Genomic DNA, 24463 nt, shown 5'->3' on the forward strand with positions numbered 1-24463 from the left:
GTATTTGCCCTTTAAACATGAGAATGGTTAATAGCACCTGTCTGGACACACTGGCCAAACTTTGGACACTTTAAAGTTTTTTTAAAAATGTCAAAAAAAATACTGGGCACTCATGGCCCAAGGTATACATATATAAAGAGAAATATCCAAACATATCTTCTTTTTTGAGCACATTATTTGAGATCACATTAAGATGCATCATATCACATTGTAGTCAGGTAATCTGGCCATAAATATAACTAAGAACTCTTCAGAAACTTTTTCAGATGAAAAAATTATATAAAAAGGCATTGCATATTTTCCAAACTGTAAGGGGAACTGATCTCTTTTTCCTGAACAAAACTTCACTTAATTATCAAGTAGCTACCTCACTGACTCAACAAATGCATACTGAAATAACATAATATAATGTTAAACACTTCTTACTGGTTCCAATGACACCCACACACCCACTAACACGCGCACAAATCAGTAGACACACGCACACTCAGGCACATGTTATGAAGGCACCATGGAATGTATTAACGAGCTACACACTTTAGTCTTATACACACACACACACATACATACACACACACACACACACACACACACACACACACACACACACACACACACACAGAAACAAACATCCCAAATAGGCCTGTGGTTGTAAACACACACACACACACACACACACACACACACACACACACACACACACACACACACACCCCCCTCACTGGCTCAGTGGTAGCGTTTTCGCTTGCCATCTGGTAGACTAGAGTTCGCGCCTCACTCAGGGTGCAAAAAGTTTCACTGACGAAGTGGATGGTTACTGTCCCCATTGAGCAAGGGGACGGGTGTGTGCGTGTGTGAAGGTCACAGCCTTGCCCTTAGATCGGACTATATGAGCTCTCAGCTCCCTTCCGGGAGGGTAAAAGCTGACAATCACGACCATCAAGCGATCCTGACCCACCCGGTGAATTACACACACACACACACACACACACACACACACACACACACACACACACACACACCTATTGTCTGTATTTTTCCAGTAATTTGGCTGTCCGAATTTAGGATTTTTTTTTTTTTAAATACAGAGTTATTCGTTAAAACAGTCATAGCAAGGTGATGCATGTATATATTTTTTTAAATAGTTTACTGCCCAATACTTACAACACTTTTCCACATATAATCCTACTAATTATGTTCTTACAATTGAAACTGTTTGTTCTGTGTGAACAAAGTTTTGCAGGGTTAAAAAATGTCAATTTTTTTACCATTTGATTCATAAATTTTTTTCACCCACACATATTCAAGCTAGTGTAATAAGACTTATACATAATAATCTTTAAAGATTACCCTACCTACCCATATCAATATTTTTTGCAAATATCGCACTCTCTTCCAATAAACTTCAATTATTACATTTTTTTGCAAAACGTCCGAAGTTTGGGCGCTGTCCGAAGTTACGTTGTTTTATGGTACTTAAGTATGGCTCTTAGTTTGTCTCTCTATCTGTTTTCCTTTAGGTCTGTCCCTCTGTCTGTCTGGCACACTTTAGGGTGCCCTCTCTCCAGTTCAACTCACACTTCCTTCATGTATCCCTCTACTCCATCCCTCTGTTTCATCCTTAGTCTCCACCTCTCCATCTTCCTGTCCACCTCACTCACATGTACTCTCCTAGTCAGTTTTTCAATCTTCATCCTCTCACATGCACTTGCCTAGTCAGTTTTTCATTCTGCTTCCTCTCACATGGCATTGATAGATTTAATTAGGTCAGAGAAAGATACAGTATCGTCACTTCCTCTGCTGCTAAATCCCCTGTGCATCACATTGCAAGCCCCATACAGTAGGTTGTCATAGTACCATAAGTAATTTGCACTGATTCTTTTTGGCTAGTAACCTCTCCATTCTAATGATGGCTAGTATTTTCATGTTTTATTCTTGCTAGATGGAGAGAGTGAAGAATAGAAGACTGACTAGCAAAGTTTATGTGAGTGAGTTGGAGGGGGTAGGGGGAGGGGGAGATTGAATGAGGTGGAGGGCATACTGTATTGGTGAAAGAAAAAGAGTAAGAGAGTGAAAGAAGTGCATGAGGATAAGGTAATCTGGAGGAGTTTCTGTTGCAGCCATCCCCTGTTTAAGATTCCTGGGAGAGAGCAGAGCATCGGAGATGGTGATGATGATAGCTAATGAAAGTAATACAGTTATGTGTTTCAGGTTTTTACGGCAGTGAGATGGCGGAGGAGGGTGAAGGGGGTGGTGGGGGTGGGGGTGGGGGTGCGCTGCCTGATATGGTAGCACAGGTCTACTACCGCTATGGTCTCATGGTGGCAAAGCACCCTCGGAAAGTTATACTCCTTGCTGTCGCATCCTTCTTCATTGTATGGTGAGTCAGTGCTTGCACTCTTACTTTTTCTGTCTGTATTTTCTGTGTGTGTGTGTGTGTGTGTGTGTGTGTGTGTGTGTGTGTGTGTGTGTGTGTGTGTGTGTGTGTGTGTGTGTGCACATGCCTTGTAATGCTTTTGTTTATTTATTTGTCCTTGTACAGAATCTTGTAGTAGGTGTTTATACTTTTCAGGGGTATACATAACAGGGGTTGCAACTTTTTTTCATATGAAGGTCAACAGAATGGTTTCAGTTGCCATTGACATTACAGTAGTAAATAAAATGTATAAAGCAGATTTTTATATATGAATTGTAACTTGCAAGATGGAAAGGTGTTGAAGGTTTGAATATGTGGTTTGTTTCAGCAGACACGGCAGATAGTGCTCATCTTTTGTGTTGTAATTTTTCTGTTTGTGTATCGTATTGATGGTTAAGGTATACAAGACCTTATTACTGTACTTTAGTATGGTATAGGTGAGAAAAAAGGTACGGTAATGACAGTGATAGTGATAATGGTGCTGGTAAAGACGATTATTTCATTATTTTCAGCACCCCACTGTGGCATCTGCCCCTGCCTGGATATCTGCCACAGGACTACGTGACATCACTGTCCAACCACAGTGTGCCACCGCCAGCACCAGAGGGCGGCATCAGAATTGACCCATCGCCCACACCAACACCCCTGTGGTATCAGGGGCCTCCTCGTGCATACATACAGCAGGTCAGTTGGTGGTGACAAGTGGCGATGAAGAGGAGGAGAAGGAGACCAAGAATGAGATGGAGGAATGGCATGGAGAGGCATAAAAAGGAGGGGGGGGGTGAGTTGGAAAGAGGGCAGCCAAATGGCAGAGGACAGTGACATGGGGGCAATTTGTTTGTGACCCCCTTTAGTGGTATTAGAGCATCTGACAGTAGATTGATAGATGGATTCACAGGGCGGGGATGATGATGATGATGATTGACAGGGCACACTGATCTCTAGTTCGACATGTGTACTTTGATTTTAGTTGTTTCTGAGGGTGTGAATGGTGAGTGAGAGTATGGCTCATTTAACTGGGCAAACGTTTGATGAGTTTCTTTTTCTATCAGGACATCTCTTTCTCTCTGGACCCTGCCTCATCAAATTGTTGGGTAGGAAAAGAGGTCTGGCTGATGATGTGAACGATGATGTTATTGTTTCTGGATTCTGCTTCACCCTTTCTTTTTGGTAGAATCTTTATCAAGGAAAACATATGTAGCATTTTTTTTTTTTCCAGGTAGGCTTTTTATTAAGGCAAACATTTAAACTTTTTTTTTTTTCTAGATTGTGGTTAAGAGTGGAGTGGTGCCATGGAAAGAAGGGTTAACAGTGAGCGACAGTTACCGAGGCCCACTGTCGTCTGTGTTCCATCTTGCTGAGACTATAAGCAACTACCAGCTTAGCCACAAGTAAGTATTGGGTCTCTCTCTTTGTTTGGGGTGATTTTGGCTACTGTTAACCCTGGGAGGTACTGCCATGAGAGTGAAACTTGGCTCTAAGCTTGGTAACTAAAATTTGGCCCGGTTTTGTGGCCTATTACAGCTTATTTTACGTAACTCGGTGACAAAAAAAGATGATACTATAACTTTACAGCATTTCTATATCAGTTCTTGGTGACTAGCATCATATACTAGTGTTCTCCAATTGATACAACTCAGCTTTCAAGGTGGAGCATATTATGGCTCTCCCAGCAGCTGCAGTGTAATCCTGGATATCGAGAGTCTGTTAATCAAGGGTGTTCATGAGACAGTTGAGGTGTTGGCTGGATGTGATGTATGGATGTATGAGTGGGCCATTATATTGTATCTTATTTATCACATCTCTCTCTCACAGCCATAGTGTAACATTGGGTACTGAGTGTCTGCTGATTGAGGGTGTTGTTAAGAAGGTTGGAGGTGCAGGCCAGGTGCTGCCTCACTACAACTGCCTGATGCTGTCCCCAGCAGACCTCTGGGCACGCAATCAGTATTCCTTCCTCCAGGATCCCCACGTCCTCCTTACCGTTAATTCACTGATGGTACGTACATAACCAAGTCCAGAGTGACACTCACCCTTTGTTACAAATCTTATTGCACATCGTTGATTCCTTTTTTTCTCATCCGTTCCTGGCAACTGTTGGGAAGTAATTAGCTAGTTTGGGTACTTCGATTAGCCTCCAGTCCATAGAAAACATCCATGGCTAACTTCATGCTGAGGATTACTTAAGAGAAACATGGTGTCATTTCATTGAGTGATTATTTTAATGAATTACATTTGATTAATATATGGCTTATGATATCCAGACACTCTCTACCCTTTTCACGTTAACATTACCCAGATTCTCGTCCCTTTGTAGCATATCTTATGTAGATCAGTGCCAGAAAAAGACAGCACTGTGGCTCTGCGTTCTTTTCATAGAGCTTCTTCATGACTGGCACCATATTGCAGTGTTAATGTGTTGTTACAGCTAAGTAATAAAGATGAAGAGATGGTAGCTTTAGGCCAAGTTGAGTAAAAAGGGTATGATTATACAGGTCCACCCTGCTATACGATTCATTGCTATATGACACCCTGCCTGAGCGATATGAAAAAATTAACACCCTTCCCCTTCCATTGATGGCCAGTCTCTGGTTGTCCGATGGGTTTTGTTTTATTGAGTCAATTTTGATGATACACCTCTCCCCCACTATTCAACAGGGATGCATTCCATAAAAAGTGGTTGAATAACGAATTGATTAAATAACAAACCTATTTTTGCCTTAAGATTATTAAGAAATAGGGGGGTTAGATTCCTGACCACCTTCATCATTCAAAGAATATTTAAAAAAGATGGAAAAAAATACCGGTAAATATGAACAAAAGTGATACAGGAATTTGAGCTGTTTTCTTATAGACCTATGTTCTCAAGGAAAACTATTTTAGTGCTACATATATCTCAGATGATTGACATTTGATTTTCAGTCAAAAAAATATTGGAGAACAAACAAAATATACCTACATAGCGATAATAAAAAAAGCCACCTGAACACCTTCGATAGCATGTTTATTGCCTATCCCGCTGACTGGATGTGACGTCACCACACCAAATAAACTCTAATGTATTCAGTTTAAAACCATAAATACCAGTGGAAGCCTAACTGGAAGTGCTTAACCCTAACTGCGGGGCTTTGCCTTCCGGACCCCCCAATGATTATAACCTACCTAATGTAGTGCAAACTAAGATGTGCATTAAGTAAAACTGGTGTCAAAACAGCATCGTGCGTTAAGAGTATTCTTTAATCATTGGTGCAATCATCACCTGACCATGCGATGACGAAACATTCACTCAGGTCGGTGAACACGTGACTGCGCTTGACAGGGGTGATAGTAGGGGTCGTGGATGGAGCCATGGTGGTGCTGTAGTATTCCACGAGGCTAAATACAAATGCAAATGAATGAAAAGGCAACCAATCAGCAGGGCAGAACGTAAGAGAGGCAGCTTAGCCGGTCTGTCTGGCGGCATACGGTTTGAATTGTCGAAAATGGCGAGGATAACCTTTTTAAACAACGAGAAAGGGTATAGATTTATATATGTCAAAACACTGTCTAAAAACGATCAGTCAACAAACAAGGGCTTGGTGTATTTTAGACTCAAAGTTTGTGTTTAGGTTGATTTATAAACTTTTTAGACTTAGATTAATGTGTTTTAGTCATAGATGGGGTGAACACTGTCATTTTTGTTACAGTTTGCTAAGTTTGAGTTTTTCCAGACTTAGTTTTGATGATTTTCAGCTTTTTATTTTTGGGTTTTGGTGGGATAAACTGCTGTTAGGCTTACTCTAGCTTGTTTTAAAGCTATTTGGGGGTTTAGGTGAGCTAGAAACTTGTTTTTAGACTCACTTAGGTGGATTTTGGACTTGGTTGGGGGGGGAGGATAACCATGGCTCCCAAACACATCCCTATACTTGCTATGTTATGGTGTCCCTGTTTAACGATACCCAGGCTCAACAATGGATTTTCCCCAACGCATCTCATTGTTAAAACGGGGACAGCCTGTACTGTATTCCACTTTTCTGTTAACTTTTCAGGCCAGCTATGAAGGTGAAACCAACGTAGCGGACATCCTGTTTGGTGTGCCGTCCAGGGAGATTGGGTTCAGACGCAGCCGCAACCCAGAACGAGTCATTACTTACGCTGTCACACTGGCACTGAAGGAGTATAATGAGGAGTGAGTACTGCAGAGTTTCCTTGACCCTGGTTCCTGCAGCCTGCCATCCTTCTTTTGGGGAATAAGGGAGTTGAATGATATATAACCTGGCAGTGAGGATATGCAGTTGTATTGGTGTCACCACATGAAGGTATACTTCACTATCATTCCTCATAGTATTAGCCTGTAGCACTTTTCTTTCCCTAACTTTACATATCGAATTGTGTGGTAAAAATACCTGATAGTGTGGAACATATTACCAACATACAAGAAGAAACAACTGAATTACAGTAAAGACTGCAGTCCACCTTAATTTTCTGTGCTTTGGTGCTGGAGAAGAACACCTTCATGTGATTGCACCAATGTACCCAGATGGTTTCACTGCCTGGCAATGCAAGCATCCCCCAACTCTCATCCCATACCCTCAAATGAAGGATGGTGGACTGGAGGAGGGCAGCTTTAGCCTGCAATCTGCCAGGTTCACATTTCTGGTGAACATGGGGCTACAATTGCTACGTGTGTGTGTGTGTGTGTGTGTGTGTGTGTGTGTGTGTGTGTGTGTGTGTGTGTGTGTATACCATATATAGATTTGACATATGGAAATCTGAAACAATTTTTGTCATTGCAGGTTTGTAAATGGGTTGGAGAAGGAGCTGGCATCACGTTATCCAGTGCACCAACCAGTCCATCCAGGGAGGGAGGAGATCACACACATCTACTTCCCGTCCCGCCTGTCCTTGTGGGAATTCCTTCTCATCATCTTCTACTGCATCCTCTTTGTCTGCATCTACTTCTCTTTCCTTAGGTTGAAGAACTTTAAGAGTAAATTTGGCATGGCTGTCAGTGTGCAGGCCACATTCATCGCCTCGCTGTGTATGTCTGTCGGTCTGTGTGCGTATTTTGGCCTTCGACCTCTGCACAGTAAGGGGAAGTTTGTATACCCTGTACTAGCTGGCCTTCTGGGGTTTGAAAATAGCATGGCACTTATTCGTTCGGTCTTATCCACACCCCCAGATCTGGACATCAAGATCCGCATGGCCCAGGGACTTGCCAGGGAAGGCTGGACTATTACCAAATACTTCCTGACCATGATAACCATAGTGACAGTATCCTTCTTTCTGTTCATTCCGCTGGTCCAGGAGTTTTGCATTTATGGGAGTGTGGTGCTGCTGTGTGATCTTTATATGCAGCTTATTTTCCTGACCTCAGTTCTTGCCATCGACCTGCATCGCTATGAAGATTCAAAGGACCAGAAAAAGCAGACTGTAGCCAGCATTGGACCTTTTTCCAATTTGTTCAGATACCACAGCCAGAACCTGAATAACGGAATTAGACTCCATGTGAGTAACACTGAACGTGGTGGATCTCTGGTGCCCAATTTGCACCGAAGAAATGCTCCCTCTGAATCCTCTGTTAAGTGTAATGGGCGGGACAGAGTTGCCCACCCTCAGAGTGCACCCCAGAGTGCTGAAAGAATGCCCAAGAGACTGCGTGTGGCCTACTTCTTTGCCCAGAGGAGGATGTTTCAGCGTATGTTTATCTGTGTGTTTGTGGGTTGGATCGCCTTTATGGTGTACAGTTCAGGGCTCATTGACCACTTCTCCGAGTCTGTGAATGATTTACAGAAACCAAGGGACTTGCCGTCAGTCATATTCTCACTCACAAATCGATCCAATTACATGTACGAGTCAGGGATGCCGCCACCAACATCGAGCATTAACCATACACAGGTGTCCAAGTCTGTTTCATCGATGGTCCCACCTCCCTTGGCTGCAGCAAATGCATCAAAGGAATATGATGGACTGAAACAACTGAAACACCGTACACGCTCCATCCTACGCAAACTTCCCCACTCCCACTGGCCTACACTCTTCAGCTACTACAACATCAGCCTCACTGGACACTACCTCAGCATTCTCCCGCCTATTTTGCTGTCCCTGCCCGTCACCCCAGAAGATGCACTCAGTGTCCACAACCCCAGTGATCCCAATGGTAGTCCCTGGTTGCCCGACATATCCCAGTCAGGTAGGGTTCTGCAGATGTTACATTATCTCTACCCTTTGAATAGAGCGATGCATATTTATTTATTTGTCCTCCCTCCAAACAGCTTATTAAGATTACCAGAGTGCTTCTGTATTGGGTGAGTTGGAGGGAGGGCAGCCTGATGGTAGAGGACAGAGTGACATGGATGTGATTTATTTGTGGCCACTCCTTCCAGGATGAAGGCATTCTGGCTATAGACAGATAGATAGACACATAAACGAGTCATCAGAATCTCTGAGGTTGGATTTGAAATGACTGTAAAACATGTCATTGGAATCTCAAAAGGTTAACTATTGCTGTTTTTACTCATATAATTATATTACCTCTCCAGATTCCAAAAGCATGGACGATGAGGCAGTGGGAGAGTCGGCATTTGTGCCATCATCGTCGGGTGAGCTACTGTTGACGGCGGTGCTGGTGATTCCTGCAGTACTGTTTTTAGTGTATGCCACAGTGACACTGTACCACTGTGTGTGCTCCAGGAACTATGCTGAATGGAGGGCCTCATGGTGGGGTGGCAGCCATGACCCTTCACGTGATGAGACTTCACAGGTGAGGAAGATAACTGTATGGGAATGTACAGTAGATACTTGTGTGTGTGTGTGTGTGTGTGTGTGTGTGTGTGTGTGTGTGTGTCAGAGAGAGAAAGAGAGTCCCACTGTACTGTTCCTGGTGTTGGCACTGTATCATTGTGTTTGCTCCAGAAAGTGTGTTGAGTGGAGGGCATTGTGATAGGGTGTGGGACACCACCCTTCAGCAACGAGACTTCACAGGTTAGGAGGAATATTGTTTGGGATTGTTGGGGCACTCACCACCCACTCACTCAGTGTAGCGCTGCTCTTGGGTGAGGAAGACAGGAAAAAAGGGAGGAGAGGGTAACTACCTGAGAGCAGTGAGTGGATGGTGAGTGCCCCCACCTACCATCATGTCAGAATATGGTAATCCTTCAATTATCTGATGTAATAGAGCCAGAGGCATGCACGGATAGTGGATCTGTCTGGATAATGGACTTCTCCCATGAAATCCACCGTAAAAGGCCACTACAGTACATCGTACAACACTTAGTTCTGGTGTTTTACACTATCTGGTGAAGTATACCTATTAACCACAGCCAAGCAATTACCATGGTCAAGTAGACCCATCAACAATAGACAGGCAATCACCACTGCAGGGCCATACCCTGCAGTGACAAAAACCTTGAAAAAATATCCCAGCCGGGTGAAAATTTTCACACGTCCATAATTTCCACCTGGACACAAGCAGTTTGTCTGGATAAAATGGAAAAATGTACAAAAAATGGTTTTGAACAGCCAGATCATAGCGTCCAGATAATGGATTGTTCAGATAATTAACGTCCAGATAATTGAGGGATTGCTGTAATAATGTCCTTCTCTGCCCCAGCCTGGGATCAAACTGATGGCTTTTTGGACAGCAGGTATTTATATATGTATGCAGATATGTGTGTGCATGTGTGCATATGTATGTTCTTTTATTTATTTTGATATGATGTCAAGTGTACATTTGGTTAATAACATGATTATTCTCTGACACATGTCTAGATCATTGGTGACGCACTTCCACTGGTGTTGACGGGGCACCAGCATGATGTTGAGTGCATGTGTACTGATGGGGTGCTGCTGGTGTCATCATGCTTGGCAGGGGTCATACGAGTGTGGGACCCGACCACAGGAGAGTGTGTGGCAAACATTGACAGGCGCAGGTCAGTCCATGTGTGGCTATTTTTGCAGGTGATGTACTTTGTGAGTGTGCAGTCCTTCCTATATGTCATCTTTTTTTTTTTTTTTTCCATGAATTTGTTTTAAATGGCAGACCTTTAACCTCTTGAATCTGATTGATGTAATGTTTATTTACTTATTTATTTATTTTTTGTCGCTAATTGATTTTATTCAACTTGAGAAAGGTATCTTGTACTAAGGGGTTTTGTAATGCTTTATTTAACCTCTCCAGTTTGAGAAAAATGTGCAAAGATGAGTATGGCAGAAATTATTTGAAAAAGGCATTCCAGGGCTCAGTGAGTTAGAAGCAATATCTCATTACCTTAATCTGGACATAATGACAAAGAAAATATAAGAAAAGATTAGTTGCAATGAGAACTTTGTGCATACAGTGCATCTTGGCATACTTCCAACAGCCCCACAAAACCCGATGTTCGCACTGGGTCACCGGACAACGGGGAGGAGCCCCACTCCGATTATGAGTCTGGTTCTCCACGATCGCAGCCTGGCGATTATGCTTACTTTAGGAAGATGGGAGTGGAGGTGGATAGAAGGTAAGGCATGCCAGTGTTGTCGTAAAAGTGCAGATCAACCTTGTTATACAACCAGGTTACATTCATGGAGAACTGATTGGATACTGGGTCAGGGTTTAAAAAACAAATTGCCTGGTGGCAGGTATATCAACACTGCAGACAGTGCTTCAGTGTGGGGGTCTTTGTGATCCTTAATTTGAACCATTGTGTATTTTAAAGCATTTCTAAATCAGTTGTATTATTTATGCATCACATACACAAAGTAAACCTACATACAACAGTACCGTATTATATTGAATAATCCAGTTACTTTGCATTTCCTTTATCATTCACTGGTGCTGTTTATAGTACGGTGTGGTATTAATATGCACAGCCACGGCCTGTATGAGTACGAGAGGGACGACAGTGACTGCGAGAATACCGAGCCATCGATAGAAACCTGCAACAGAAGTAGTCAGCACCGAGGCAGCACCTCCAGCACTAACCTCTTCCACTCCTTCCCTGACCTCAGCCCTGCCATTGACCTCCACTTCCGCAGCCATTCGGCAGAGTCGTACCAGGGAGGCGGGCACTTTACGCACTTTGAGAGGCTATATGAGGAGCACCGGAGGCTCCTGCAGGATGAAGAGCAATATCGGCAGCAGTGCGTTAGGAAGACATCAGATGCCACAGACCAATATCGGCAACAGTGCGTTCGGAAGACATCCGATAGCTTAGAACACAGTGCTAAGATGATGGCACGTTCCCCCTCCTATAGTTCAGAACACAGTGCTAAAGGAATGACCCATTCTCCCTCCTATAGCCAAGAACAGAATGCCAAGATTATGACACGTTCACCCTCATACACAGAGAGCACAGGACTCCCCCAAAGACACACACAGCATATAAGGAACCTTAGTGCTGGTAATATTCCTGTGGGGGCCCTGCAGGGACACAGTGTGGGTGGTGAAGGGGGTGAGGGTGTGGTGGTGAAGGATGATGGTGAGGAAGAGGTGTCGCCCATATGGTGTTTGGAGTGTCAGGATACATTGGTCATCGTTGGGTGCGGATCTGGAAGGGTGGAGGTCTGGGATGTCTATAAAAGTTTGCTCAAGGTGAGTGCATTATTATTATTATTATTATTAATATTATTACTGGTATTAATAATAATGTTTTGTGGCAGGTGTGGGCACTCACCATCCACTCACTGGATGTAGTGCTGCTTTAGGTGTCTGCCCTCTCCTTTCTTCTCTCCTTCCTCTTCTGTCTTTCTTTCCTTCATTCTTTCCTCTTCCTTCTGCCTTTGGTGACTTTACACTCCCTCTTCTGTCTTCCTTTCCTTCATTCTTTCTTTTTCCTTCTGCCTGTGGGTGACTCTACACTGAGTGACAAGCCAAATGGTTTCCTGTACACTAGGAAACCATTTACTATGCTGGGTGGTAACCATATAAACAAATTATGGCACCTGGTGGTTTAGTGAGTAATTACAGCACTCCAATCGGATTGAGTTGGTTTAGGTTTATATCCAAGGGATGGTTGGGGTTTATTGCTCACATAATGCCACTCAGGGATAAGTGAGGCTGGTCACTTTCATCTTAAATGTCAGGACCAACTTGCTTAGCCCCAGGCTCTTACACTCCTCTTGGGGCCACATAGGATTGGATGGTGAATAAAAATGTTATGATTATTTTTATGGAAGAGGAACAAAGGAAGGAAAGGCAAATTTAATATAGAAAAAATATCCAAATATCAGACTACAATTGTCTTCCATTCATTGTTATTTTATTCAATTGTGGTAGGTGGAGGTATTTACCATTTACTCACTTGATGTAGGATAGCCTCAGATGGGAGAGAGGTCAGGATGAAGATTATAGAATATACCATAATCGCTTGTATTTACCTGACAGAACTGGGTCTCTCTCACAACTTAGATACTTTATATTATATTGTGGTTGCTGGAACTTTGACGAGTCATTTTTATGAAGTAGGAGTAATGGGCTCCTACACTCCTTCGTGGGGCAACACTGGATTAGATGACAAATGAAAAAAAGGAATAAGTGTCTTTGGTTACATGTTAAATTGCCCTTCTGCACTGGACCATCAACTGAGCTGAAAAGGGTTAGGGAACATTGTCGAGTTAAATGCACTGTATTAAGTAGAAATTAATCTGGTTATTAGTGAAACTGACTTCTCACTGAGCTGAAAGGGGTGAGGGATCCTCATCAGGTTAATACAAACACAGTGTGACATATGCTATGGCTGGCAGTGTGTTTACGAAGAGGGCGTGAAGTCTGGGGTTACCTCGCTGCGAATGTCTGGGAGTCGGCTGATGGTGGCACGGCTGAATGGTGGTGTTGATATGCTGAGGCTGGAGGCTGCTGATGTTACGTCATACCCCTATCATGAACCATCCCACCACTGCAAGCAAGGTAACTAGTGTATGTGTTATGCAGTAGGTACAAGATACAGTACCGGTATGTTTTATACATGGTTGTAGTTAGTCCCCTACTTTGGTCCATCTGCCTGAGCAGACTCATTGACTGCAGCCAAGCAGACAGATCTATGGTTTAAGCTGATCATAATTCATCTGTTTATTCTTAGATACCTCAGTCCCACAACGATTTACCTTCATGGCACCTTATTCTCCACCATCAAGCTTCCTTGTTTTCAGTTCAGACAAACTTCGCTATTCTAACCTTCCACCCCATCCATCTGTCTCATCCTTCGTTACCTCCTCCACCTCACACATGCTCTCCTAGTCAGTCTCTCATTCTTCATACTCTCCTCATGGCCAGGTATGAAATTCATTTACCCTGACTTAAAACTCAATCACATACACTGTCCTAATCAGTATAGCTATTTCTCCATCCTCTCCTTATTGTCATGTTTGCTGTTCACTTAACCTTGACTCAAACTTGCATTCACATTTCCTCCTAGGTCACAGTCGAGGAGGCAGTCATGACTTGAGCATGTGTGGGTGGGCGACGTTTGGGTATGATGATACCCTGCGTCTGGTGAGGTATGCAGGGGTGAGGGCGCACCAGCAGCCCATCACCATAATGACTGGGGACCATGTACGGCTCGTTACGGGATCACACGACCACACGCTAAAGGTACTGTCATCATCAAAACTTTACTTGATGTAACTTACACTATCGCTTATTTCACCATTTCTACTTCTCACTCTCCTCTGCTGGCGAATACAATATAATAAAAGTGGGAGAGGCTTGGTGAATTTCTTTATCCTAGTAGTTCACCTTGTTGCATTCCACATTCCTCTGCAGGTGGTTTAGGAGAGGCTGGGTATGTTTTTGTACATTAATATTTTGCCACCATTACTCTGCACTTTCCTCTGTTGGCTAATATTCCTTAGTTGGGAGAGGTTAGATATGTTTCTTTGCCCTAATATTTCACCTTGTCAGTTTGTCACTTTCCTCTGCAGGCAAGTATTCCTAAGTTAAAAGAGGCCTGGGCACCTAGGAAGTGAGGATAGAGTGATGGTGTTTAGGATGATGATGGTGATGATGCTAATTGTGTTTTCCAGGTATTTAACATGATGGATGGCAGTGCCCTGTTCACCCTGCATGGTCACTGTGGCCCCATCACCTCTGTCTTTGTGGATGGCAGCCTGGGCACCTTAGGGAGTGAGGGTACAGTGGCAGTGGACCTTGGGGTGGGGGCCATCATCGGCAGCGGCTCACAGGATGGGATGTTGTGTGTGTGGGATGTGTACACGGGGGCTTGTGTTTACAGGTATGCACATATGACACTCACCTCTGGTTCATAGAATAGTGAAATAAACTCTCAGATGGTGTGCCATAGGGAGAGGATGGAGAATGAGAGACTGGCCAGAAGAATGTTTGTGAATGAGGTGGAAGGGGAGACCAAGGATGAGATGGAGGGATGGAGTGGAGAGATATATAAGGGGGATGGGTGTGAGTTGGTGGAAGGGCAGCCACATGGCAGAGTGACATGGAGTCAACATAATGAGAATGGTGACCTTGTTTATTTTTTATCTTATTTATTTATATATAATATTTTACTACTCCTCTTCTGTCTTTCTTTTCTTCACTCATTCCTCCTCCTTCTGTCTGTGGGTGACTCATCACTAAGTGACAAACCAGATGGTTTCCTGTACACCAGGAAACCATTTACTACGCTGGATGGCAACCAAATAACCAAATGAAAGAAAAGCATTTGGGAGCTGAATGCTAATTGCCTGCAAGAATATGTTGTTGGCCAAGTTACAAGTGCGGCCCCCCCTGGGGGGGACGGGGGATGGTGGCCCCCACGAGGAGCACAGGATGGGCAGGGGAGTGGGACCCCCCTGGGGGACCACAGTACAGAGAGGGTTTTGGGCAGCCTCCCCACTCCAGAGGGCCAGGGGGGGGTGGCATGACCCATGGGGGGACCAGGGGAGTGGCAGCCCCCCAGGAGGGGCAAGAAGATTTTGGCCATATCTTGATACCCTGAAGGATTCATGTTGATAGCTCAAGCCGTTCATGAGATTTAATGGTGCTAAAGGCGGACGATAAAAACTTGTTGACTTGGCAGCCATTTTGGTGACCTTGACCTTGACCTTGACCCTGAGTCTCCATTTTTGAAAATGTGCAAGATTTTGGCCATATCTTGGAACCCTGAAGGTTTCTTGTTGATAACTCAAGCCATTCATGAGATATAATGGGAACACACACACACACACACACACACACACACACACACATCTTAAATGTCAGGACCAACTTGCCCAGCCCTGAGCTCCTATGCTCCTCGTGGGGCAACACTGGATTAGATGATGAATGAATAAATGAAGAATTTCGCTATTATCTTTTTCTGCCACAGAGCTATGTAAACTACAAAAGGATGAAAGTCTGGGCCAAATTAGATTAAGAACAGGATAATTGTGGGAAGATAATGGTGATGAAAATAAACATGTAATTTTGTTCCAGTGTGCAGGCCCATGATGGTATGATCACCACCCTGACATGCACCACCAGTTACATCCTGTCACTGGGCGGAGATGACAAGCTGTGTGTGTGGGAGCGCTTTCAAGGGCACCTGCTAAATACTCTACAAATGGTGAGAGGAGGGGTGGCTGAGTTAGTAGGGAAATAGACACAGATTTAAATCTCAGCTGATGCAGCTAGCAGTCTAAAGGATTTGATTGGAGAGTGGCCCCAGAATATGGTATTAGTCATGAAGAAGTGCTGTGGAAAGATGAAGAGCCATAGTATTGTTTTACTCAATCACCGATCTATGGGAAATGAGTTACAAATAGACAAAATTCTCCTCATGATAGAAATGCCTGGAAGTTCTCTTGTTGAGGTCACTTCTCATAGATGTGGCTTCAGACATCAGAAAGGTAAATGGTAATATTTTTTGTGGTATTTTCCACATTGTAAATATAAGTAGCCAACAGATTTTTTTTTTTCTTTTGTGCTATTTATCCGAGGTGTTAATATAAGTAGCTTACAAGAGAACATTTGGCAGAATTGATTAGGAATACCTTTATCCGTAACCCATATTTTTCTGCATTTTTCTCTCCCATAATTGTGTTAACGTGTCTTTATTGTTTTATTTTCAGACCCAGATGTATTGCACTAGTATGGTCATGCTCACAAATAAACTTCTCATCACCAGTAGACAGGTAAGAGGGTTGTTGTTATTCTATCATGCCAGGCACCTTCATCCTGGAGGGAGTGACTGCTGGCAGATTGCCTCCATGTCACCCTGTCCTTACTGAGGTGCCCCCTCTTCCTCACAGTACCCTCATTCATATGCCTCACCACCCCATCCCTCCACCTTATCCTCAGGCTCCCTCTTCCCTCATCCACCTCCACCTCACTCACATAAACTCACTAGGCACTCTTTCACTGTTCTTATTGCTTTCTGTATTCATCATCATCATCCAGACCCCCTCTCCCACCCAAGGGCAGGGTGAGGAGTAGCAACGTCCAGGCAGCCAAAGTTTGCCCAATTAAATGGGCCACAGTTCCATTCACTCATCAATCAAGCCCTTGAAATCCTGGCTTCATCTATAGTTGTAAGAAAATGACCCTCAAAATAAATTCAGGAGGTTAGTTGGGTCTGTGAGGTGGAGCTAGGATTCTAGGAGCATGAGTGACTTTTGAGTGAGTGTCTGGCTCATTCCACCGAGGCACCAACATTGATGTTGATAGTTCTCTCACTTTTATACTTTCCCAGTTTTCTGGATTTCACCTCACCCTGGGAAAAAATGGTCTGGGTGATGATAATTATGCTGGTGACCTTGATGACTTAAGTGGTTCCTTGCAGGGCTCGCTAACAGTGTGGGACATAACCTCTGGGATGCCTGTGCGGATCGTTCGTCTGGGCGATAGCGACGATTCTGTGTTCATCCGCCATCTGATGCCTGTTGCCGACACCATCGTGTGTGACTACGGCAAGGAGCTCAGAGTCGTTAAGTTGCCTGTGGCTGAGAAGTTAGAGTGAGGTGACAAATGGAGTGAGAGGCAGTCAAGTTATTGTTGTCATTTTGGGGAAGGAGGAGAAACTGAACTATTTACCCTTTCACTACACTGCTGGTTTATATTCTCTTCTTGCTCTCTCCAGTTAGGGGCATATGTCTTATTTAAAAAACAGATTGGACTAAGGGTTCATCATCATCTCCAATGCCCGTCTCCCTCCTGAGAACCCCGAGACAGGGGATGGCTGTGACAGAAGCACCTCCAGGCCACCTTATCCTCACACACCTTTATTACTTTCTCAAACACTCTTCTCACTCTCTTCAGTGTACTATTTAACTCTTATCTAGCACACCACATAAGGTCTGCCTCTACCAGCACTGGCCTCTATATTTCTTTCACATGCTTTCTTTGGCATTTGATCTTAGGTTGGTCAAGACTGATTATAGAGTGGCCAAAGGTGAACTTTTCAGACAGTCCATGGATGCACCCTTGGAAATTTAGGGTCGCCAGATGTGTATCAGGGGCAGCCACTTCCACCTTGGCCGCCCCTCTTACTATCCCACTGTCTCCAGACAATTATTTAGCTTAGGATTGATTTTTGGGAACTGCAAGACTAGATATTATGTAGCCATCATTAATCCTTTCCCTGACATAAGTCCCTGGTGCTGGAGAGGGATGCCTTCATGAAATGGCAATGATATAACCAGGCACTGTTATACAAAGCCCTCAAAATAGGATGGTGGACTGCATAAGAAGAGTAGGTCCAGTCTGCAGTCCACTGAGTTCATGCTTAGCTGAGCCTGGAACCACAGCTTCAACAACATAATTAGTCCTTATATTTTATTAAAAAATTGGAGATAGCAAGAATGAAATTTAAAATACATAATGAGACAGAAGAGGATACAATTTTCACCATTATGATATCTCCGTATATTATTCTTCCCACTTCCATTTTTCTCTTCTTATTTTCTGTTAACCTCTCAGAGTGGAAGGGTTTGAAATAGTCTCCATTAGTTCCTTCAGTATGGTGGTTTGTGTGTTAAATTATATTTTGCTCTTTCTAGACAATTTAATTCAGCTTAGAAGTTAGGTTAGATAGACCTGTTCCAAGTTTGATAAAATTGTCAGGAAATGGCAAAAGAAAAAAAAGGCTTCCCCACACTAGTCTGTTGACTTTTTTTTAAGGCCACCATAATAGTGTGTTTGGTTTCACCTGATGGAGCTGGGCCTCTCCCTCAACTTGAATACTAAGTCATGATTGCATGAAATTCTTTGAGCCTTAAGTTTTGAGGAAGAAATGAGTCTCCATGGTTACTAGTCAAATTAATGTCTAATCTGACCATATTTGGCCATCAGCTGAACTGGGAGGGGTTGGGGATATATGTCAGGTTAGAGTAAATGCATTGTAGTTAACCTAATTTACTTCAAGACAGTTCCCTTGAGTTCAGTCCCTTCAGTACTGAGTTTTACCCTCAGACAAACATACTTGGGATATTTTTTTTCCATATCCAAATTGGAGGGGTTAGATAAAGCCTTCAGTAACCCCTTCAGTATGAGATTACCTGAATGAGATTGTCTGGAGTTAGCAAGATTAACTAATATAAAAAGTGGTCATTAGTTTTCTGGTATTGTCAAGAATAAAATGTACAGTATGTCGCCAAATTAGAGAGGCTAAAAAATTGAATAGGATGTAGGAGAAGGAGAGCAGAGCTTAGCAGTAGAAGAACATTATGCCAAGTGTCCATTGAAGTAGTGTTAGCCCAGAGATACAGGTACTCCTTAGATAATTGTGTGTGTGTGTGTGTGTGTGTGTGTGTGTGTGTGTGTGTCTGTGAACTGGAACTGACCCACCAAGAGATCAGGAAATGGTGCTGAAACAGTTTGATATTATTCAGTGCTGTCGTATGTAGTGCTGTACACGCAAATGGGTCAGATAGATGGATAAATTGATAGGTAGGTAAATAGATAAGTAGATACACATACATTGGTGGGTTGTACATTATTGTGAAAATGTGTACACAGAGGTACATTAGAGAAGTATGAGTATTAATTTCTAGCAGTGTAATGATATCCTCACCTGCAGGGAGGAAGTAGCTTTATTTGTATTTCTTAAGATACTGTATTGTGGTTAATGTGTAGCACAGGAAGAACAAAAGGAACGTTAGGGTACAAATGTCCTGTGGAGTCCTGTCTTGAGTGACATAGCAGGCTGTGTAGCACTACTTCCTTAGTTGTTTATGTTGCATTTTATGTCATTGTCATCATCACCATTGTCATCATTTCCAACACTTTGCTCCTTCCTTGGATCCCCCAGACAGGGAATGGTCATGACAGAACTGCCTCCAGGCTACTGTATCCTCATATACCTCATCCACCCTTTTAATCACTTCACTTATTTTTCCTTCTCTCTCCCTAATGAACTCCTATTGCTCTTCTTTCTCTCTTACCAGTGTCCTCCCATCCCTTTCCTTGTCTCTCACCAGTGCATTCTCTACTGTCTTCACATCTAGTGCTGGAGAGGGATGCTTTCATGTGGTGGCACTGACATAACTGGTTGTTCTGCTTCATGGATATATAAACATCCCTCAGTTCCCTCCCTCTTCCCCTGAAAGGAGGATAGTGGACAGCAGGATGAGGACATTTTCATCCTGAAGTCCACCTTGTTCACGTTCAGATGAGCCTGGAGTTGCATCCATCCATCACCTATCCTGTGTTGCCCCATGAGGAGTGTAGGAGCCTGGGGCTAGACAAGTTGGTCCTGACATATATGATGAGAGTGACCAGTCTCATCCCTGAGTGGCATTAAGGGAGCAATAAACCCCAACCAACCCTTGGATATAAACCTTCACTGGCTCAGTCCGATTGGAGCGCCATAGTTACCCACTAAACCACCAGGTGCCATAATTTGGTTATATGGTTACCACCCAGCATAGTAAATGGTTTCCTCATTTAGCTTGTCGCTGAATGAAGAGTCCCCTGTAGAGAGAAGGAAGAGGAATGGATGAAGGAAAGAAAGACAGAAGAGGAAGGAAAGGAGAGAGGAAAGGGTAGTCACCCAAGAGCAGCACTACATCGAGTGAATGGATGATGAGTGCCTCCATCTACCACTGCTACTATTATCATCCACACCACATGTCTGCCATTTCCATCTTTACCCTTATTCTCACCTTCAGAGACCTTAACTGCAAGGTAGACAAACCAAGCATACTTTACACTCACTGGTTTCACAAATGAGGCATATTGAGCCAAAGGGACGAATGTACAGTCAAAGAAACAAGTATCTTCCCAGTTCTGTCTGAAGAAAACAGCTGCTGAAATACAATGAAAACTCTCACCTTATTAGTGCATTTCAGTCGGTCCGATTTATTTTTGTTATGTATTCATCAAACTTTGGGAATATACCTGTGTTTCTATATCAAGTCATTGTTTTTAGCATGCAGATCAGAAATGTTGCCCATTACTTTGAGTACAAATTTATTATGCAGTATATAGGAATGTAAAGTGCTGTTAATTTGTTGAAACTTTAAGTTCAGTGTACACTAAGGTATGATTTGTTTGTGGCTACCCCTTATGAGATTGAAGTGTCTTACTATAGATATATAGATCATTTGGCACATTTGCTCCTATGGTCTGAAGCATTTCAGATAACTGTCTCTTAACCTGCACTTGCCAGCGTCTTTACAGTCTGTTTTTATAGTACAGTATTGGTGTGTGTGTGTGTGTGTGTCTCATTAAATATTTGTAGGTGTTGCAGTATTGGGGAGTTGTTTTAGGTGATAATTTAAGTCATGATGGACCTGAGTGTGGGTCATTACAAATTACCTTTCTGCAAGGGTGAGGGGTGACCATCCCCTTTGTGGTACCGCTTAAACATAGAGAGAATACAGGGGTAGTCATTTCTTTCACCAGCCCTACAGATATGTGTATTGTTGTTGTCCCAGGTTCATCTGAACATGAACTCAGTGGAATTCAAGCTGAAGCTGCTCCTTTCCTGCAGTCTTCAGTCCTTCTTTTGGGGGAGAAGGGAGAAGTTGAGGGATGCCACCTGGTTATATCAATGCCACCACATGAAGGCACCCCCCTCCTGCACCATCTGAAGTAGTTAAAGGATTAATCAGGGCAGTATCTACCTCGTATAGTCCCCATAGTCTCTCCTGAATTGAACAGAATTGTCTGAGATATCGAGAATTCATTTTAAAGTGTTCTTGGGTTAAACAAGGGACTACCTCACACCAGTGATGTATTTTCAGGCTCCTTAATCCTGTAAGGGATGGCCACGAATAAATTGTCTGTAAGTCACCCTGTCCTCAGCCATTTGGCTGCCCTCCTTCCAACTCACACACCCTTGTCATATATCTCTCCACTTCATCCCACCATCTCATCTTTGGTCTCCTCCTCCATCTTACTCACATACACACTCTTCTAGTCAGTCTCTCATTTTCCATCCTCTCCACATTGTCAAACCATCTCAAAGTATTTCTCTTAACTTTTTCAGTCGCATCCACATCGACATCACAATGCTCCTTTACTTCCTCATTTGTCACTCTGTCAGTCCATTTAATTCCAAATGCTACCTTCAGATTTTTCCTACCTTCATATTATTTTATGGAGCTTGGGAGAGACATTCAGCCGTAGGGGTTAGATGTAGCCTTCATTAATGCCTTCAGTACAAGAGATCTTTTTTAAGTTCAATAAAATTGTTTGGGGATAGCAAGAATAAGTTTAAAATGTATTAGCAGATTGAAGAGGTTAAGAGAGTTGAGGAGTTTGTTGTCAGTGAGATATTATAAACCTTTTAGCATGTTGGGAAAAGATGATTGCCATTTTGAAGTCGCTCGTAGCATGTACAGTAAGTCCTCTTTATTTGTCTCTAAAATCTTCTCTCTTTATTAACCAACTCTGACTGGAATGGCTTTTTTTTTCTCTCTCTCTAAGGTTTTATTCACCTTAGGAACATTTTTGGAACATGAGGGGTCACATGCAGCCCTAATACACCCATCCAATATGCAAAATTGTCCCTAAGTGGACTAAAATCATCTGATGGTAGCGTGAGAAAAATAAAAAGGGACACCATCCAAATTCTAGGGGTTAAGTCCGTATTAGAATACCCTTGTGCACAAGAATTTTGTTTTAAATTTCCTGTGGTGCCCTTGGTGGTGGATAGGGATGCCTTCATGTGGTGGTACATAACCAGGTGACCCCACTGCCCAGTTATACCAGTACCCCATAGCTTCTGGAGAGTGGTACCTTCATGTGGTGGCACCAGTATACTCAGGCAAGACCACCATCCAATAATGCTAACATCCTCCAGCTTCCTCTCTGTCTCCCAAGAGGAGGAGGACAAAGTGTAACAGATAGGCAACCTCAGCCAGCAGTTCATCAGGATCATGTACAGATGAGTCTGGGATGTTAGTACAACAACACAAGCAACATGGAAAAAATAGTGATATTATTCAACACACTCCAGTATTACAGCATACCACCATATTATGATTGGGATGCATTTGTGAAAATTGATTGTATAGCATTTGTAGTAATTGTATAAATGAAAAAATCATTGTATATAAGTGAAATTGTATGTACCAATGATCGTATAAGTGAAAAGTATTTGTAAAACAGAAAAAGGTCAAAATTTTTATCAATTGTATACCATCCTGCTGTATGACAAGGGTGTGCTGTACAATGAGGTGTAACTATAACATGAACCAAAGTTTGTTATGTTATGCACACACCCACACACACACACACACACACACACACACACACACCGCTCGCTGGTACAGTGGTAACGTTCTCGCTTGCCAACTGGTGGGCGGGAGTTTGCGCCTCGCTCAGGTTGTGAAAAGTTTCACTGACGAAGTGGGTGGTTACTGTCCCCCTTGAGCAAGGGGACGGGTGTGTGCGTGTGTGAAGGTCACAGCCTTGCCCTTGGATCGGACTATATGAGCTCTCAGCTTCCTTCCGGGAGGGTAAAAAGCCGACGATCACGACCATCAAGTGATCCTGACCGACCCGGTGAATTAAACACTCACACACACACACACACACACACACACACACACACATTCGAGTAAAGAGATGCCTTATATTTGTTCCCTGTATATTCTCATCTCATTAATTTATAAGCCAGTGCATTATATTATTTAATGTAGAATAGCTCATGACTACAGCCTGAAATTCTCGTCAGTTTAGGTAGATTTCTAGCGCTTCTTCTTTAACGCCTCCTATCCCGTGACTTATTCTGTTCAGATGCTTTATTCTCACTCTCTCCAGGCTATTTTAAACAGCTTAAAGGTGCCTTGTTGCAGCAGTAGTAGTAGTAGTAGTACAGTAGTCATAGTCATAATCCCAGGTTCATCTGAAATATGAACTTGTGGACTGCATGCTGAAGATGCCCTTCTAAAGTCTACCATCCTCCTTATGGGCAATAGGGAAGTAGTTGAAGGATGTTTGTGTATCCAGATAGTTGGGCCACCCAGTTATGGTATGTTAGTGCCACCACAAAAAGGCATCCCTCTCCAGTTGCCTTGTAGTGATGGAGTTATACCCTTTTTACTCATACTTGGCCTAAAATTGCCATCTCTTCATCTTGAATGCTGAGGAGTAGCAAAAGATTAACACTAGAATATGATGCTAGTCATGAAGAAGTGCTTTAGAGAGACGTTGTTGTTTTTTTGTTTTTTTTTGCCATTGCAGTTTGTGAAACAAGCTGTGGGACAAAAATGTGGGCCAAGTTAAAGTGAAAAAAGTGTAGTGAAGGCCATATCTAACCCCTCCACTTTAAAAAACCTGTCTCAGTGTGAATTAAATTGCCTGGAGATAACAAAAAGCAGCTAAAAGGTACGTTAATGGGATTCCATGGGTTAACCTTTTCAATCTGGTTGATGTACTTCTTTAGTTCATTCTTGCAGCTGTCGGACAGGTTTATGCAGCTTAGGATGGGTCTGTAGTAATGACAAGATTTATTAAGGTTGTATCAGTCCTGGTGCTGGTGAGGAATGCCTTCATGTGGTTGCATTGATATAACTTGGTGGCAGAGCTGCCTGGTTATACAAATGTCATGTGGTGGCACTAATAACACTAGAGAGTGGAGCTGCCCAGTTGTATGAGTATTAATGTCCCTCAGCTACTTCCCCAGTTCCTCCAGAGGAGGATGCTGGGCT

General features: G+C 43.1%; 1 protein-coding gene across 1 annotated transcript; it reads left to right on the forward strand.

Moving 5' to 3' along the window:
- Positions 1–2228: 2228 nt before the first annotated feature.
- Positions 2229–17325, forward strand: SCAP (SREBP cleavage activating protein). Its single transcript, XM_080285496.1, has 17 exons — positions 2229–2380; positions 2929–3100; positions 3683–3807; positions 4232–4415; positions 6445–6584; positions 7192–8588; positions 8938–9158; positions 10166–10326; positions 10759–10885; positions 11265–11551; positions 11669–11969; positions 13121–13283; positions 13792–13967; positions 14399–14607; positions 15804–15933; positions 16439–16501; positions 17149–17325. The coding sequence occupies exons 1-17, from the start codon at positions 2229–2231 to the stop codon at positions 17323–17325; spliced, it is 4185 nt and encodes a 1394-aa protein (XP_080141622.1).
- Positions 17326–24463: the final 7138 nt, after the last annotated feature.

This window comes from Coenobita brevimanus, chromosome 106 (genome assembly GCF_032717465.1).
Source record: "Coenobita brevimanus isolate Jiangsu-jjx chromosome 106, ASM3271746v2, whole genome shotgun sequence".
NCBI classification, from domain to species: Eukaryota; Metazoa; Arthropoda; class Malacostraca; order Decapoda; family Coenobitidae; genus Coenobita; species Coenobita brevimanus.